A 17,429-nucleotide genomic window follows, 5' to 3' on the forward strand; every position below is an offset into this window, starting at 1 on the left:
TGGAACCTCAACAATGATACCGAAGTTCCAACTGCTAGTGTGTATGTGGATGGGGCTCCGGCACTGAACCGTGTCAGATGGTCTCACACTGGAAAGGAGATTGCCACTGGGGACTCAGAGGGACAGGTTCAGGTCTATGATGTTGGCGAGCAAATCTGTGTTCCCAAAGCGGATGAGTGGACCCGCTTCGTCAGGACACTGGCTGAGATCAATGAAAACAGAGATGAAGCTGAGGAACTGGCCAATGCATGATGTTGCAAACCCCACCCACCCTCACACACAACCACTCATACAATTCTCTCCAGTCCGCTACACCTATAGTACATTACACAGTACTGCCAGAGGAGCTGCGCTCGCCTCTCTCTGGTTGCCAGCTTCTCCACATTCTACATTTGGCCTGAGGAGATGTGCAGAGCTAGAATGGATAGAAGTGGCAGCTTTAGATGTGTTTTTGAATGTCTCTTTCGAGTTTTAGAGTACATTTGTAGGAGCAATGAATGTCAGGTGTAGTAGTAGCACAAAAACCAGAGTAAGTTGTTGAAAGCTTAGAGGAATAGAGGAAAGTGATTTTCAGCGTAGATGTGGCTGTCCACTCTGAACTTCTAGCTTTGATAACATCCTCAGGGCTCCAGAAACTGCTCTTCTCCTGAGGCCTCAGACTCGGCTCTTTTTTTAAATATGCAAACCTTTGTACTTGCACCTTTTTATTACCACTTGAGTGTTTTTACATGTTTTCCCAGACACGCTTGTGCACAGCTGGCAAATTTTGAAAAGACTGAAAACACCCTTTTATTCTGAGAAGCACTAAAACAGCTAATGCAATCACACACATAGATACCTGGCCTGTGCAGAAGCGTGTCATCTTACATTTTAACCACTACAATATTTAATATTTATCACGGTGGTTGTACTTATTTAAATATTGTGTGTATTATTTTAAAGACGCTGCTTTGTACTAAAAGTTTGAATTGTACAATCTTGAAATTAGCACTACAAGCTTCTTAATAAGCAAAAATATGTTACTCTACTTGGCTTGAATTTATTGACACTAGTACAGTGAAAAGGGGATGTGTTTTTCCTGTACCAAAGGTTAATGTTATTGGAAACAGTTCCCTGACACATCCTCTTTAAGAGGAGCCAGATAAACTAAATTAAGTTTTAGATGAAGGCATGAAGCAAAAGTTGGAAACTAACTTAACCACAAAATGGGAGTCCTTTATTTCACTTTTTGTCCATCCTGTTTTTCATTCCTTCCATGATTGATGGATTCAACATCCTGCCTCACAAAGTTAACATTTAAAACAAAGAACAAAGCTTAAAGCACACTGAAGCAACCACACCTGATGTAAAATAAGACAAGTGCTCTGCTTACACTACTTGTACTGTATTCTTCTCCATTTCTGTTCCTGATACAATGGATGGTTGCACTTTCCCATTGGAATAAAATTTGAGACATACTGGTAAAATTAAAAACAAAAAACAAAAAAAACATATGGAGTGGAAAAAGGTTAGCGTTCAGCTTTCACCTTCACTGTTTATATTATGCAAACAGAGCTGCGCTGCTACACAATAACAATACAAATAAATAAATAAATAAATAAATGAATAAATAAATAACAGTACCCCACCAGCTACAACAGTAAAGGGATTTGTGAATTGAACGCAGCACAGGTCAGCCACATATATTGGCCTGACGGTACTTGTGTACTTTTGCTCAAGTAGAACTTGAACTTTTACCTGTAAATGAGATGCAATAATATAAGTTTCTGATGTAGTAAATCTGAAGACTTCCTTTACCCCTGACAATAACTAATCCTGGTGCTGTTATCTGCAGTATTTTGCAAAGTTGGTTAAAAAACAAGAACAACAACAAAGGAGTGGTTAATTAGTGTTAAGATCTTTTTTTATCAGTAATGTGGAGTATTTATGTCTGTAGGGGGCGTTCACAATATGTATACCCCCCAAAATTTCCAACTTCCCGTGAAGGCGTCACTGGCCATCACCAGTGGGCGTGTTGTCTTCACCAACATGTCGGAGTAGGAGTTTCTATCAAAACTTTGCACTTAAAATTTAGTGACTGTACACGTTTACTTGGTGCCAGCTGCTGGAGTATGGCGTGTTACCGGAACGTAGATGTAGTCGAGCCGTTTCCGAGTGGTTTAATTAGCCGATTTGTAATTTTACTAGTATTTCAAAGTACAAGCTTCCCGGTTTGTGACTCTGAAGGAATCAGTCCAGAGAGGTGTCTGATATGGGGTCCGGGGCTAAACCCGGACACCGTGTTACCAGTCCGCTACTTCTTTATTCAGGCAGTGAATTCAAAAGGAGAAAACCTGACTCTGTCTCCAGGTAAATGACCACCAACGCGACATTATTAGCTCACTAAAGTCCTGTTGCAGTATTTTTAAGCTAACCTTAAACTGTTTTTGCAGCATTCTTTTGTTATTACAACCCGGTGGCTAGCAAGCTACGTTTAAAGTTTTTGGGGGGCTAATGTTAACGAAAACGTGCACGAGCGGCCGAATATGCATAACTGTTACTTGCGTTAGCACTCAAACTGTTCATTGAAATGCTTTTTGAATGTGGTGCTCAGGAAAAGACACGTTTAAAGTGAAGATCGGCTCACTGGATAAGAATGAGTACCTCCGTATCCACGTCCCTCCACCTCTGGACAGAGGAGACGGCTCCTTCCTGTTGAGGTATCGGCTCTACAGCACTGCTCACAAGGGTCTGAAGATCCAGGTCTCTTACAGAGATGCTGCTGTGGCTAGCTCACCCTACACCATCCAAGGTTAGTCAGAAAACCTGTTGCATCACCTTCTGTCCTCAGACCCTTTATACGAAGGTGAAAAATCAATTTAATGGTGAGAAATCGGGATAAAAATGACGAATTGCTTTTACATGCAAAGTTTATCTCCAGAGTGCATTGCTCTTAATTATGATGCCAGTGTTTTGCACAAAAAATAAAGTCAGGATTGATAACAGAGCCAAGAGTGGCCACAAACTAAAGTCTCACCACTCCATGGGTAACCCACACAATGAATGATGAAGATAGATATGAAAGGGACCTCAAAATACTCATCCTAGAACTGCAGCATTTATACTTAAACTCTTCCATCACGAGTCACACTGTCCACTTCATGTTGTACTACTGGAAGACTGATGTTTACTGAAGCACAGGAAGGAGTAAAGACTTAAGAGCAGAGTGACTGTCAGAGCTATTAAAATTATTTTAAAAAGAATGCAGTAAATGTTACATAGACTGGTTCATGCAATTACTTTTCTCTACACGTAAGTGCTTTTTATTTAACACTCACACTGCGATGAACACGCTGGAGAGCAGCTTTGGGTTTGGTATGTTGCCCAATTATACTTTGACATGCAGACTCAAGTAACCAGATGTTTCACCACCAACCTTAGATAACCTGCTCCACCTCCTCATTACAGCCAGCTCATATGTATAGAGCAGAAGAACACTAACTATAGCATTGGCATAAAGAAGTGTTGTCTTTGTGCTGCTTTGTAGTCACATTTGGGGGTGAGTGCACATACATACGCTAGATTTAACACAGCTTTACATCCAGTAACTTGTGTTTTTTGGGATTTATCAACATTGACTGACTTCATCGACTGTTCCAGATATTTTGGGGTTTGTTTTTTTCAGTAAGTTGACAGTGACTCCTCATCTTCCACATTGCATTTATACGTGTATCTAACCCTGATGGCTCATTCCCATGCTCAGGTCCAGTGCATCATGAATACTGTGACTGTCCTGAGCCCGATGCCTCCGTCTGGCAGAGCGTCATGCAGTGTCCTGCCGATGACCGACAGATTCTAGCTGACTTTAAGTCTTTTCCCACCATCGACCTGCAGCATCTCAGGCAGGAAGTGCCTCACAGATTCTCCAACAGAGGAGGGCTCATTCACTACGCCATCATCAACAACCACGTGTACCGGCGCACGCTGGGAAAATACACCGACTTCAAGATGTTCTCTGATGAAATTTTGCTATCATTGACGAGGAAGGTAGAGTTGTTCTGCTGTTTTTTCCATGCTGTGCTGTTGCATATATATATATAAAGTCTTTACAGTCACACAGCGATGTTCTGTTGCAGGTGAGGGTGCCTGATGTGGAGTTTTACATCAATGTGGGTGACTGGCCGCTAGAGACAAAGACGTCGGCTGCTGTTCCGATCTTATCGTGGTGTGGCTCCACAGACACACGGGATATCGTCCTCCCTACCTATGAGGTCACACACTCCACCCTGGAGACACTGAGAGGGGTCACTAATGACCTCCTATCTGTCCAAGGGAATACAGGTAACTTTGATACTCCTGAGCAAAACAGCCCTCAGTTTATGTTATCATCATTCGTATATTTCTGTCTGTGCTACAAGTTGTTAAAACTTCTTATTGAGTATCTGAGTTTGAAGGAAATTGCACTTAAACTGCAACTGGCAGGAGTAAATTATGTTGGGATGTACTTCTACACAGAGGTGTACTTTTTATTGATTTATTGCTTTTAATACTGTGCAGCAGTTTAAGACCTTTTATTGCTTTGAACTTGCCAGCGTTCAGCAAAAATAAAATAAAAAAGAAAGAAAGTGCTGCCTCTGCTGTATTTTCCCAAAATGTTCTCAAGAGCCATAAAGCACTACCTTTTTTAAAAAATCTACAGTGTGCAAGGTTTCCTGAACTACATAATCCAACTTAGTGGGCTGTTCTTCTTCAGGCAGTATAGAGGTTGAACTTGTTGTAGAAGCTGTATGTTTAGCTGCAGCTAGTTTAACGAAGATCCAAAAGATCCCAACCAAAGAATCCATCTATGAGGGTGATGTCACGTTATGAAGGCAGTTTCTCCTTTGGTTTGTTTTTGTAACTGTCCACCAGAGGGCACCACAGTCCATAGACTCTATACCAGGGGAAGGCAACTGCAGACCTCGAGTGCAGGTGTCCTTCAGGTTTTAGATATCACCCTGAGTCAACACAGCTGAATCAAAAGTCATTACCAGGACTTTGGAGAACTTCAAGACATGTTGAGGAGGTCTTTTAGCAATTTGAATCTGCAGTATTGGATCAAGGACACGTCTAAAACCTGCAGGACACTTGGCACTTGAGGCCTGGAGTTGCCTACCCCTGCTCTATACACTATATGAACAAAACCTACACATTACACCTACAGGAGCTGCTGAGCCATGTCATCAACCTCCCAGAGCACACTTTCTGTTTTGATGTTGATTCCAGAGGCGGTTTGGGACTGTGGAGTTTTTGAGTTTGCAACACTTGTTTGTAAAAATATCATAAGCCTGTTGCAGTGGGACTGAAAACAGATGAATTCAAAGATTAAGAGGTGTGAGCCAATACGTTTGTCCATGTGATGAATGATAGATATAAGATGGCACTTCTTTCTGCGCACAACATTCCCAATGTCGGCCGACATGTTAGATTTTTGGAGTCAGAAGCAGTTTTCATCTAAAGTCACTGTTTTTTCTAAATTACACATTCTGCTGTTGTTTGTTAACATTTTAAAGATAGAAATGACAAGGAAGTGGTTTTTTTAATGGATTTCATACATATATTGACTCAGATGTAACTTTCAGGAAATCTGAGTGTGTATGTATGTATATATATATATATATATATATATATATATATATATATATATATATATATAAAAAAATAAAAAAAAACACCCTGCAGGCAGTTTATCCTTCAAGCTCGGGTCCTCTACCAGAGGCCTGGGAGCTTGAGGGTCCTGCGCAGTATCTTAGCTGTTCCCAGGACTGCGCTCTTCTGGACAGAGATCTCCGATGTTATTCCCAGGATCTGCTGGAGCCACTCGCCTAGCTTGGGAGTCACCGCACCTAGTGCTCCGATTACCACGGGGACCACCGTTACCTTCACCCTCCACATCCTCTCGAGCTCTTCTCTGAGCCCTTGGTATTTCTCCAGCTTCTCGTGTTCCTTCTTCCTGATATTGCTGTCATTCGGAACCGCTACATCGATCACTACGGCCGTCTTCTTCTGTTTGTCTACCACCACTATGTCCGGTTGGTTAGCCACCACCATTTTGTCCGTCTGTATCTGGAAGTCCCACAGGATCTTAGCTCGGTCATTCTCCACCACCCTTGGGGGCATCTCCCATTTTGACCTCGGGACTTCCAGGTTATACTCGGCACAGATGTTCCTGTACACTATGCCGGCCACTTGGTTATGGTGTTCCATGTATGCCTTGCCTGCTAGCATCTTGCACCCTGCTGTTATGTGCTGGATTGTCTCTGGGGCATCTTTACACAGCCTGCACCTGGGGTCTTGCCTGGTGTGATAGACCCCAGCCTCTATGGATCTTGTGCTCAGAGCTTGTTCTTGTGCTGCCATGATTAGTGCCTCTGTGCTGTCTTTCAGTCCAGCTTTGTCCAGCCACTGGTAGGATTTCTGGATAACAGCCACCTCCTCTATCTGCCGGTGGTACATACCGTGCAGGGGCCTGTTCTTCCATGATGGTTCCTCGTCTCCCTCCTCTTTCTTGGGTTTCTGCTGCCTGAGGTATTCATTGAGCACTCGGTCAGTTGGGGCCATCTTCCCAATGTATTCTTGGATGTTCGTTGTCTCATCCTGGACTGTGGTGCTGACACTCACCAGTCCCCGGCCCCCTTCCTTCCGCTTAGCGTACAGCCTCAGGGTGCTGGACTTGGGGTGAAACCCTCCATGCATGGTAAGGAGCTTTCTTGTCTTTATGTCAGTGGCTTCTATCTCCTCCTTTGGCCAGCCTATTACCCCAGCAGGGTACCTGATCACGGGCAGGGCGTACGTGTTGATGGCCCGGATCTTGTTCTTACCATTCAGCTGACTCCTCAGGACTTGCCTGACCCTCTGCAGGTACTTGGTGGTTGCAGCTTTTCTAGCGGCCTCTTCATGGTTCCCATTCGCCTGCGGGATCCCCAGGTACTTGTAACTGTCCTCTATGTCTGCAATGTTGCCTTCTGGTAGTTCAATCCCCTCAGTTCTGACTACCTTCCCTCTCTTTGTTACCATCCGACTACACTTCTCCAGTCCGAATGACATTCCAATGTCATTGCTGTATAGCCTGGTAGTGTGGATCAGTGAATCGATGTCTCGTTCACTCTTGGCATACAGCTTCATGTCATCCATGTACAGGAGGTGGCTGACAACTGCTCCGTTCCGTAGTCGGTATCCGTAGCCAGTCTTGTTAATGATCTCACTGAGGGGGTTCAGGCCTATGCAGAACAGCAGTGGGGACAGAGCATCTCCTTGGTAGATCCCGCACTTGATGGTGACTTGTGCTATGGGCTTGGAGTTGGCCTCTAGTGTTGTACGCCACATCCCCATTGAGTTCCTGATGAAGGCTCTTAGGGTCCCATTGATCTTGTACAATTCTAAGCATTCCAGTATCCAGCTGTGGGGCATTGAGTCATAGGCCTTCTTGTAATCAATCCAGGCAGTGCACAGGTTGGTCAGTCTGGTCTTGCAGTCTCGGCTGACTGTTCTGTCTACCAGTAGCTGGTGTTTTGCGCCTCTGGTATTCTTGCCAATTCCTTTCTGTGTCCCGCTCATGTATTGACCCATGTGCCTGTTCATCTTAGCCGATATGATGCCTGACAGGAGCTTCCATGTAGTACTGAGGCAGGTTATTGGTCGGTAGTTGGAGGGGACCGGTCCCTTCTTGGGGTCCTTGGGGATCAGGACCGTCCGACCTTCGGTTAGCCATTCCGGGTGTCTCTTGTTAACTAGCAGCTGCTTCATTTGTGCTGCCAGACGCTCGTGGAGTGCAGTCAGCTTCTTTAGCCAGTAGGCGTGAACCATGTCGGGCCCTGGTGCTGTCCAACTCTTCATACTGGAGACCCTTTCTTGGATATCTGCCACTGTGATGGTTACTGGACCCTGTTCAGGGAGGTCGCTGTGGTCAGCCCTCAGATCCACTAGCCACTGAGCATTGCCGTTATGGGTTGCGTCCTTCTCCCATATGCTCTTCCAGTATTGCTCCGTCTCCAGCCTTGGTGGTGCTGTTCTCTTATTGTTCCCTTGCCACTGAGAGTACACCTTTGCTGGTTCTGTGGAGAACAGCTGGTTTATTCTCCTGCCTTCTATCTCTCTGGTGTACCTCCTCAAGCGGCTGGCCAAGGCTGTGAGTCTTTGCTTGGCAGTTTCCAAGGCCTCAGGTATGGACAGCTTGCTGTATTTCTTATGCACCTTCTTTGTCGCACCTTTCTGCAACTCCGTTAGTTGGCTAACCTCCCTCCGTGCTACTTTGATCTTGCCCTCTAGCCTCCTTCTCCATGGAGGGTACTGCCCCTTGTCGCTGTTCAACTTGTAGCCAAGCATCTCACTGATCACTGCTGCCATATTGTAGATCAGCTTGCTGTCGGTAATCGTGGTTGTAGGTATTGCCCATAGTGCTGCATTAACATCATCTAGCAGACCTTCTGAGGGTACTTCACGTAATCTTGGTAACCGACTATGGGGGATACAGGTTTCAAGCTTGGCCATGATCCTATTTTTCAGGTCAGTTCCTCTCGCACTCAACGATCCTTCTCCTATAGCACTTGGGGCTATGTACCCAATCTCGGGTGGGGGTGATGATATCTCCCCCCTGACCTGGCGTCCTGACTCCTCCTTGCCATAGCATTTGTGTTGTACCTCGTCAATCTCTAGCTGTGAGAGCAGTCTCTTCTTTCGAATGTTGGAACACTGAGCTACTAGTTGTTTCGCCGTCATTGTGGATGTTGGATATCGAAGAATCCATAGGTCCCGCATCCTATTCATGTAGCCCCTTCCGCCGGGGTTACTTGCGTAGTAGCATTCCAACAACGCCCTGTTTTTGTGTCTTGCCCACCGATGCCTTCTTGTTCCAGTAGCCCACTTTTCGTCAGGGTGCCCTGGTTCCTCAACACCTGACGCGGACCTTGTTGATCTGGGCGACGTCCGAGCCGGCATGCCTTCATATTTATCTGTCTCGCTCATGCTTGCTTAGCATAGGGGGTCTAGCCTTAGGACCCTTACTGAATGAATGAATGAATCTATCTATCTATCTATCTATCTATCTATCTATCTATCTATCTATCTATCTATCTATCTATCTATCTATCTATCTATCTATCTATCTATCTATCTATCTATCTATCTATCTATCTATCTATCTATCTATCTATCTATCTATCTATCTATCTATCTATCTATCTATCTATCTATCTATCTATCTATCTATCTATCTATCTATCTATCTATCTATCTATCTATCTATCTATTCAAATTCCGCTGTTTTCATTCAAATTCCGCTGTTTTCATTCAAATTCCGCTGTTTTCATTCAAATTCCGCTGTTTTCATTCAAATTCCGCTGTTTTCATTCAAATTCCGCTGTTTTCATTCAAATTCCGCTGTTTTCATTCAAATTCCGCTGTTTTCATTCAAATTCCGCTGTTTTCATTCAAATTCCGCTGTTTTCATTCAAATTCCGCTGTTTTCATTCAAATTCCGCTGTTTTCATTCAAATTCCGCTGTTTTCATTCAAATTCCGCTGTTTTCATTCAAATTCCGCTGTTTTCATTCAAATTCCGCTGTTTTCATTCAAATTCCGCTGTTTTCATTCAAATTCCGCTGTTTTCATTCAAATTCCGCTGTTTTCATTCAAATTCCGCTGTTTTCATTCAAATTCCGCTGTTTTCATTCAAATTCCGCTGTTTTCATTCAAATTCCGCTGTTTTCATTCAAATTCCGCTGTTTTCATTCAAATTCCGCTGTTTTCATTCAAATTCCGCTGTTTTCATTCAAATTCCGCTGTTTTCATTCAAATTCCGCTGTTTTCATTCAAATTCCGCTGTTTTCATTCAAATTCCGCTGTTTTCATTCAAATTCCGCTGTTTTCATTCAAATTCCGCTGTTTTCATTCAAATTCCGCTGTTTTCATTCAAATTCCGCTGTTTTCATTCAAATTCCGCTGTTTTCATTCAAATTCCGCTGTTTTCATTCAAATTCCGCTGTTTTCATTCAAATTCCGCTGTTTTCATTCAAATTCCGCTGTTTTCATTCAAATTCCGCTGTTTTCATTCAAATTCCGCTGTTTTCATTCAAATTCCGCTGTTTTCATTCAAATTCCGCTGTTTTCATTCAAATTCCGCTGTTTTCATTCAAATTCCGCTGTTTTCATTCAAATTCCGCTGTTTTCATTCAAATTCCGCTGTTTTCATTCAAATTCCGCTGTTTTCATTCAAATTCCGCTGTTTTCATTCAAATTCCGCTGTTTTCATTCAAATTCCGCTGTTTTCATTCAAATTCCGCTGTTTTCATTCAAATTCCGCTGTTTTCATTCAAATTCCGCTGTTTTCATTCAAATTCCGCTGTTTTCATTCAAATTCCGCTGTTTTCATTCAAATTCCGCTGTTTTCATTCAAATTCCGCTGTTTTCATTCAAATTCCGCTGTTTTCATTCAAATTCCGCTGTTTTCATTCAAATTCCGCTGTTTTCATTCAAATTCCGCTGTTTTCATTCAAATTCCGCTGTTTTCATTCAAATTCCGCTGTTTTCATTCAAATTCCGCTGTTTTCATTCAAATTCCGCTGTTTTCATTCACATTCCGCTGTTTTCATTCACATTCCGCTGTTTTCATTCACATTCCGCTGTTTTCATTCACATTCCGCTGTTTTCATTCACATTCCGCTGTTTTCATTCACATTCCGCTGTTTTCATTCACATTCCGCTGTTTGTTTTAACCTGATTTCACAGTTTCATAGCCAATGATAAATCTAAAGTAATGAAATCACAGCTTAACTATTATTTCAAAATACGGTGTCAAATCTCCACCCCACCAGGAGACAACAATGAGCGTCTTAATTTCTAATAGCTCAGAGTCACTCCCAACATAAGGAAATCTATTTTTAGAATAACAAGGGGGGAGGGGAGGAATCAGAGATTCTTCTCCCAGTTATTGAATAATTTACAGACCTTGCCAGTGTACTCATTAAAGCCTCCACGGTAGGCAGACAACGAGGGGGTGGGTGGGATGGAGGGAGAGTGCTGTCAAATGGAGAGGGAGAGAAAAAGAAGGATTGGCTATTTGGTAAGACGGCTTAGAGGAGAGGCGAGGAGAGAGAGCACGGGAGATGTTGGAGACAAAAGAAGAAAGAGAAGGACTGGCATATCAAGGGAGATGGAAGGGGAAAAAACACTTCCTGTCAGTGTGATGATTAAAAGATTTATGGGAGTTGAAAGGGAGGGGGTTGACTCTTCCCACAGCCACTCTTCCTTTTGTCTTCTTTGAACTTGGGATGTGTCGACAGGCTAAGGGAGTTTGGTTAAACCCGACTGATCGCACATATGAATTGCCGCTTGGTCTTTGAATTAGCAGGTCCGGGAACAGACTCGGAGGGAGGACAGAGAAAGGCAAAATGAAGGAGGTGTGGTGGCATGAGAAATTGGAAGTGTGGTTAAGGGAATCTGTGGAAAGCAGGTCAGATAGATGGATAGATGAGAAGCAGTCAACACCTTTAGGAGAAATATGGTTATGATCTGTGAATTTGTATGTAAATGTAGACAATTCTTCCCACTCAGTAATATATACTTCCATCAGGGCCTCCGTGGGTGAATAAAACTGAGCGGGCGTTTTTCCGGGGTCGGGACAGTCGAGAGGAGCGTCTTCAGCTTGTATCACTGTCCAAAAAAAACCCAGAGCTCCTTGATGCCGGCATCACTGCGTGGTTCTTCTTTAGAGACCAGGAGAAACACGTTGGCAAAGCATCACTTGTTGGATTCTTTGACTTCTTTAAGGTAAGGAAGCGTAAAATAGTCTTCTCTTTAATAAATATAATTATAAATATATACATCCATACGTTACTCACTTCACTACAATGATTTAGTTTAGCTCCTTGATGCCTCGTCTTTATGAATAGATTTAATACATCCATAACGTGTGTATGCAACTCGTGCCACCTTGTCTTCATCTTGCAGTACAAATATCAGGTGAACATTGATGGAACAGTGGCAGCGTACCGGTTTCCTTACCTGATGCTCGGGAACAGTCTGGTTCTGAAACAGGACTCTCAGTACTATGAACATTTCTACAGCCACCTGAAGGCAGGAACACATTACATTCCTGTGAAGAGAAACCTGTCGGACCTTCTGGAGAAGATCAGATGGGCTAAAGAGAACGACGCTGAAGCACAAGAGATCGCCAGAGCGGGCCAGGCAGCAGCCAGAGAGCTGCTGCAGCCCAGCAGGCTGTATTGTTACTACTACAAAGTGCTGCACATGTATTCAGAGCGACAGACGGGACAGCCGACACAACACGCAGACATGGAGCTGGTGCCTCAGCTGGATGACCACACTGCTGCCTGCAAATGTGAGCGTAAAAGCTACAAAGAAGAAACTGACGTGAAGGATGAACTATGACGGGCTCCGGCTTTAGTCTTTAAGCACTCGAGTCTCTTTTTCTGTGTGAAAACATTCCTGATATCTAAAGAGTGAAGATGATAACGTAATGTTCCTGATGCCTAAGGGCATATGAATGTTCAGCATTCCACTTTAATTTTGGACAGTAGAGGGATTTTATGATAAAACCATAGCTGTCAGAAATTTTGAGATCGAGCTCAAAAACAATCTGTGATCATGTGAGCATTAATGTTTTAAAATGTGTTTTATGTTGTTGTTGTGGGAGTTTTTTTTTTTTATACCTGTTTAGTAATGGAGGAACTTGGATGAGTGTAAATGTACCTTTAAATTGGATACTTGTGTGCTTTATCTAAACTAAAAACTTTGTCTTAAAATATTTAACAAGTGCAGATTTTTTTATATTGTTGTGCATACAGCTTTCACTGCAGTTTCGAGTAGTTATTACTCTGTTGAATCACTAAGCTACATTAGTAATTGAGTGGGCAGCGTGGTGGTGCGGTGGTTAACACCATCGCCACACAGTGAGGAGGTCTGGGTTTGAATCTACCGGCCAGCTAAGGCCCTGTGATTCTCTCTGGGTGCTCCAGCTTGTTCCCATAGTCCAAAGACCTGCATGTTATGATAATTGGTGATTCTTAATTGGCTGTAGTTGTGACTGGTTGGCTGCCTCTCACCCTGTGACCACTGGAATGGGCTCCAGCTGCACTGCAACCCATAACTGGATGAGGGGAAGAGAATAAATGGATGTGTGGAACATGTTAGTGGTCTCCTTTGATGACATTTTGAGTGGGTAAGTACATCTACTGTGTCCGCCCCTTTCTGTAGCTTAACCACTGGTCAAGCTGTACTAAGCTCTAACACCAGGATTGAAAACATGACTCTGAAGTTGTTGTAATACCTAATAGGAGTTTATTTGCATGTCACGTATCAAAATCAGCGTTAGAAAATGCTTTCCAAAAACAGTATTAAAAAGGTAAAAGTTAAAATGAAATGAAAAGATAGAACTCCAAACAATAATGAATTAAATAATAGAATTAAGAGAAAAGAGGTAACATGAGGGGGAAAAAGTAGAACCACATGCAGAAAGCACCACCAAAGAAGTGAAACAGATTTTCAGGAAGCGCTAAGTGGAGTTCCTCAGGCAGGTTGTTCCAAACGGCAAACATACAGTTACCCATTGGCCACTTTGTTGGGTACACCTGTTAACTGCTTGCTAAGACAAATATCTAATCAGCCAATCACATGGCAGCAGCTGATTGCTGTAAGGCATGTAGACATGGTGAAGACGACCTGCTGAAGTTCAAACCGAGCATCAGAATGGGGAAGAGCGGCGTAGTTGTTGGTGTCAGAAGGGCTGGTCTGAGTATTTCTGTTCAGCTCGAATACCTTTTATATTGTTACAAATGGATTAGGTTTCAATTTCTTATATGTTTATGATATAATTCTTTTTATATATCATATATAAGAGTCTGATATATTTATAGAATGCAGACCCTCTTTTGGGGTGTTTCTATCTGTAGTGCCTGTGGTGCCCCTGTGTTGCTGATCACCTTGTCAGACACACACTGTGGGAGACGTACAAATTGTGGTCTTCCTGTCAGGTAATCAACAATCCAGGACACCAGAGAAGCATCCACCTGCATCGCTGCTAACTTATCACCCAGGAGGGTCGGCCTGATGGTGTTGAAAGCACTGGAAAAGTCAAAAAACATGACCCTCACAGTGCTCGCCGGCTGGTCCAGATGGGTGTAGACACGATTGAGCAGGTAGATGATGGCGTCCTCAGTTCCGAGACGAGGCTGATAAGCGAACTGAAGGGGATCCAGATGTGGTCTTACTATGGGTCGCAGCTGGTCCAGGATGGGCCTTTCCAGGGTCTTCATGATGTGGGAGGTCAGTAATCCTGGGGGCCACTGAGACGTGGCGTCTTTGGTACAGGGACGAGGCATGATGTCTTCCACATCACCGGGACCCTCTGCAGACTCAGACTCAGCATAAACAGTTTATGAAAGACTCCACACAGCTGGGGGGCACAGGTCTTGAGGGCGAGGGGACTCACTCCGTCTGGTCCAGCAGACTTGCCTGAGTGAAGTCTCCTCATTTGCATCTCAACCTGGTATTGAGTGAAGGTGATGGGTGGGGGAGGGGTGTCAGGAATCTCACAGGAGGCAACATGTGAAGAGAGAGGCTGGCACAGTGGTGTGGCTCTGGATTCCAGGCTGACTACAGGTGAGGTTGTGGGGGTAGGAGCAGACACTGTGGTGTCGAATCTATTGAAAAACAGATTCAACTCATTGGCTCTATTCTCACCTCCCTCAGTTCCCCTGCTGTTGGTTGGCCTGAATCCAGTGATGGTCTTCATGCCCCTCCACACCTCTCTCATGCTGTTCTGCTGGAGTTTCCACTCCAGCTTCCTCCTGTAATTGTCCTTAGCCTCTCTGATCTTGTCCTTTAGTAACACCTGGACCTTCCTCACCTCCTCTTCTTGTTGTTGAGGAGGGCTTTGATGTCCTTAGTCACCCACGGCTTGTTATTTGGGTAACAATGAACAGTCTGAGCTGGAACAATGGAGTCGGTGCAGAAAGTTATGTAGCCTGTGATACACTCAGTAAGCCCATTGATGTCCTCGGCGTGAGGCTCACAGAGTGTTTCCCAGTCGGTCACCTCGAAACAGCCCTGTAGTTCCGCTATTGCCTCCTCTGACCACCTCCTGACAGTCCTGGTGGTCACAGGTTCCCTCCTCACAATTGGCACATAGCGGGGGGTGAGGTGAATCAAGTTATGATCTGACCTACCAAGTGGGGGGAGGGAGGAGGAGCTGTATGCATCCTTGACGTTAGCATACAGTAAGTCTAAAGTTTTCTCTCCCCTGGTGGGACAGTCCACATATTGTTTGAATGTTGGTAGTGTATTGATAGTGTACTGATAGTGTATTACACATATCAGTGTGTGTGTGTGTGTGTGTGTGTGTGTGTGTGTGTGTATCCAGAGTTCAGCTGAGACCGTGTCCTTCGCCCCGACAGGCTAAGTAAACAGTCTTCCAGCCAACCCAGGTGGCCTTGCATGGGATGGGAAGAACAGTCATAACCGTGATGGGGGTCCGCAAATTTGATAAGCTCAATGTTCTGACTGTCACATGAAGTCTTTCAGGTTGTTTTACGTTTACTATCACAAATGAATGTTTTTTTCCCCTAATGAATATACATTTTAGGTCTAAAGTGTCTAAAATCTGCAGTTTTGGAATTTTTCATGTGGGATAACAAAATTAAAAAACAAAGAAAAAAAACACTCCAAAAAAACAAGTGATACATGTGATGAAGGACTGACATAATTTGATTCATAAGACTTTATTTGATATTCACATACTGTAAGCAGAAAACAGCTTTAACAAAGGAAACTTGATGGAAAGGACTAACACCAAGCTTATCCATCTTTTCCTGTAAAGAAAAACTGAAAAATCAAACCAAAGTAATAAATTACAGATCTCCCTTAAATGTAAAGTGAACTTTCTAATAGGCTCTTCTGGCCTTTGTCTGCAGTCATAAAACATGGCACGCAAGGTACCCACAGCTGTTTTGTCCCCGTACAGTTCTTTAAATTGAAGAAAGATCTTATCTGGCGTATCCCGCTCCACTTGCTCTCCTAATGCACTCAGCACAAACTCACACTGCTGCTCTATAGACCACTTTTGAGCATGGAGCATTGCACTAATCTGGCTCTCCCGGTCTTCATAATTCGTGTTAAGCCACAAAATTCTGGTACACAGGGTGCACCAATAAAAAATGGTGACACCATATTAACGGTTTCAGATGGTTCATCAGCCATATTGATCAGTCTAAGGCAGGTGGTTTTGTATGCTGGTCAAAAATCCTGTCAACAAACGTCAAATGTTACGTATGGTTCAAAATGACTCCCGTACAAGAACATTGTAAGGTCTACTATTGACCAGTAAGAAACCACCACACTCACACTGCAATGGGGTCCACAAGATTTAGTTTTCTTCCTCCAAGTCAGACTACAGGCTGAGGACACAACTCCGGCCTGGAATCCAAGGCCCAAAGCCATGAACTTCTTCTTTTTGCATGTTGTTGTAAGTTAAAATCCTAATAAAACGTCTAATTATTTATTTACCTGCTGACTGCAAAACAGCCACCACACCTCCGGCTGTCACTTCTCCTCCATTAGAAGCTGCAGCAGACGACATCATGCCTGCAGCGCAGGAGCCTGCAGCTATTCCAGCTGAATTGAAACCTGCAGCTCCCAGAAGAGCAGGAGCAGTGACTACAGCACCTACTGCAGGAAGACAAGACATGTATCAGACATGGATCGGGCTTTGATTCAAATTAGTTAAAGTTTCAATTTATACTAACTAAAAGAGACGGACAAGCCGCTATTACCATTTAAGAAAACAAACAAAACTCAGGCGTTGGTCAATAAAGTAAAACGTAAGCCAAAAAGAAAGAGCAGCTCACTAGCTGAAAACCACCAAAAACACAGCTCACTAGCTGCAAACACAACAACCACTCAGCTCACAAGCTGTAACCACACTACTGGCACTCTGGCCCAGAGCTCACCTTTCCCTGGGCTTAAATACTTTTAATTACTGATGTGAGTCAGCTGTGTAACAGGGAAAGGTGGCACCTCAGGCAGAAGAGGTGGTGGGACACGCCCACACAGGCACCTTCAGGAGGAGGCCCTGCTAGGGCTGTAACAAGATGATGTGAAAAAGGCAGCTGTACTCACATAGACCCATTGTTCCACTCAGGATGAGGAACCTAAGATTGGACTGTGTCTTAAACAGAAGTGAGCATCAGCTGTTACTTCCTGGATAATGAAACTGAATGGGCGTCACTGGGTCTGTGACGTAAATAAACTTCCTTTAGTCATCATAGAACAAGTGATTGTGAGGCTGGATCTAAGGGGATTTGACATTTATTTATTTTATGTTTTGTATTATGTATTTCACACACATGTGTTATTTCAAGGATTGTTCTTTCTATTTTAATCCTTATGTTAAATCAACTG

At 43.6% G+C, this 17,429-nt stretch overlaps 1 protein-coding gene across 1 annotated transcript; it reads left to right on the forward strand.

Moving 5' to 3' along the window:
* The first annotated feature begins 1,993 nt into the window (after nt 1-1,993).
* On the forward strand, nt 1,994-13,158 carry poglut3 (protein O-glucosyltransferase 3). Its single transcript, XM_082538583.1, has 6 exons — nt 1,994-2,349; nt 2,594-2,791; nt 3,743-4,026; nt 4,116-4,320; nt 11,587-11,783; nt 11,964-13,158. The coding sequence occupies exons 1-6, from the start codon at nt 2,112-2,114 to the stop codon at nt 12,402-12,404; spliced, it is 1,563 nt and encodes a 520-aa protein (XP_082394709.1). The 5' UTR covers nt 1,994-2,111; the 3' UTR covers nt 12,405-13,158.
* The last annotated feature ends 4,271 nt before the right edge of the window (nt 13,159-17,429 follow it).

Source organism: Aulonocara stuartgranti (genome assembly GCF_965226115.1).
Source record: "Aulonocara stuartgranti genome assembly, chromosome: 7".
Lineage (NCBI taxonomy): Eukaryota > Metazoa > Chordata > Actinopteri > Cichliformes > Cichlidae > Aulonocara > Aulonocara stuartgranti.

Excerpts from the sequence above, each read along its gene's own strand:
- poglut3 (XM_082538583.1), top strand. The coding sequence starts at position 2,112 with ATGGCGTGTTACCGGAACGTAGATGTAGTCGAGCCGTTTCCGAGTGGT. Across the intron at positions 4,027-4,115 it reads TGCTATCATTGACGAGGAAG|GTGAGGGTGCCTGATGTGGA; the intron begins GTAGAGTTGTTC and ends GTTCTGTTGCAG. Across the intron at positions 11,784-11,963 it reads GATTCTTTGACTTCTTTAAG|TACAAATATCAGGTGAACAT; the intron begins GTAAGGAAGCGT and ends TTCATCTTGCAG.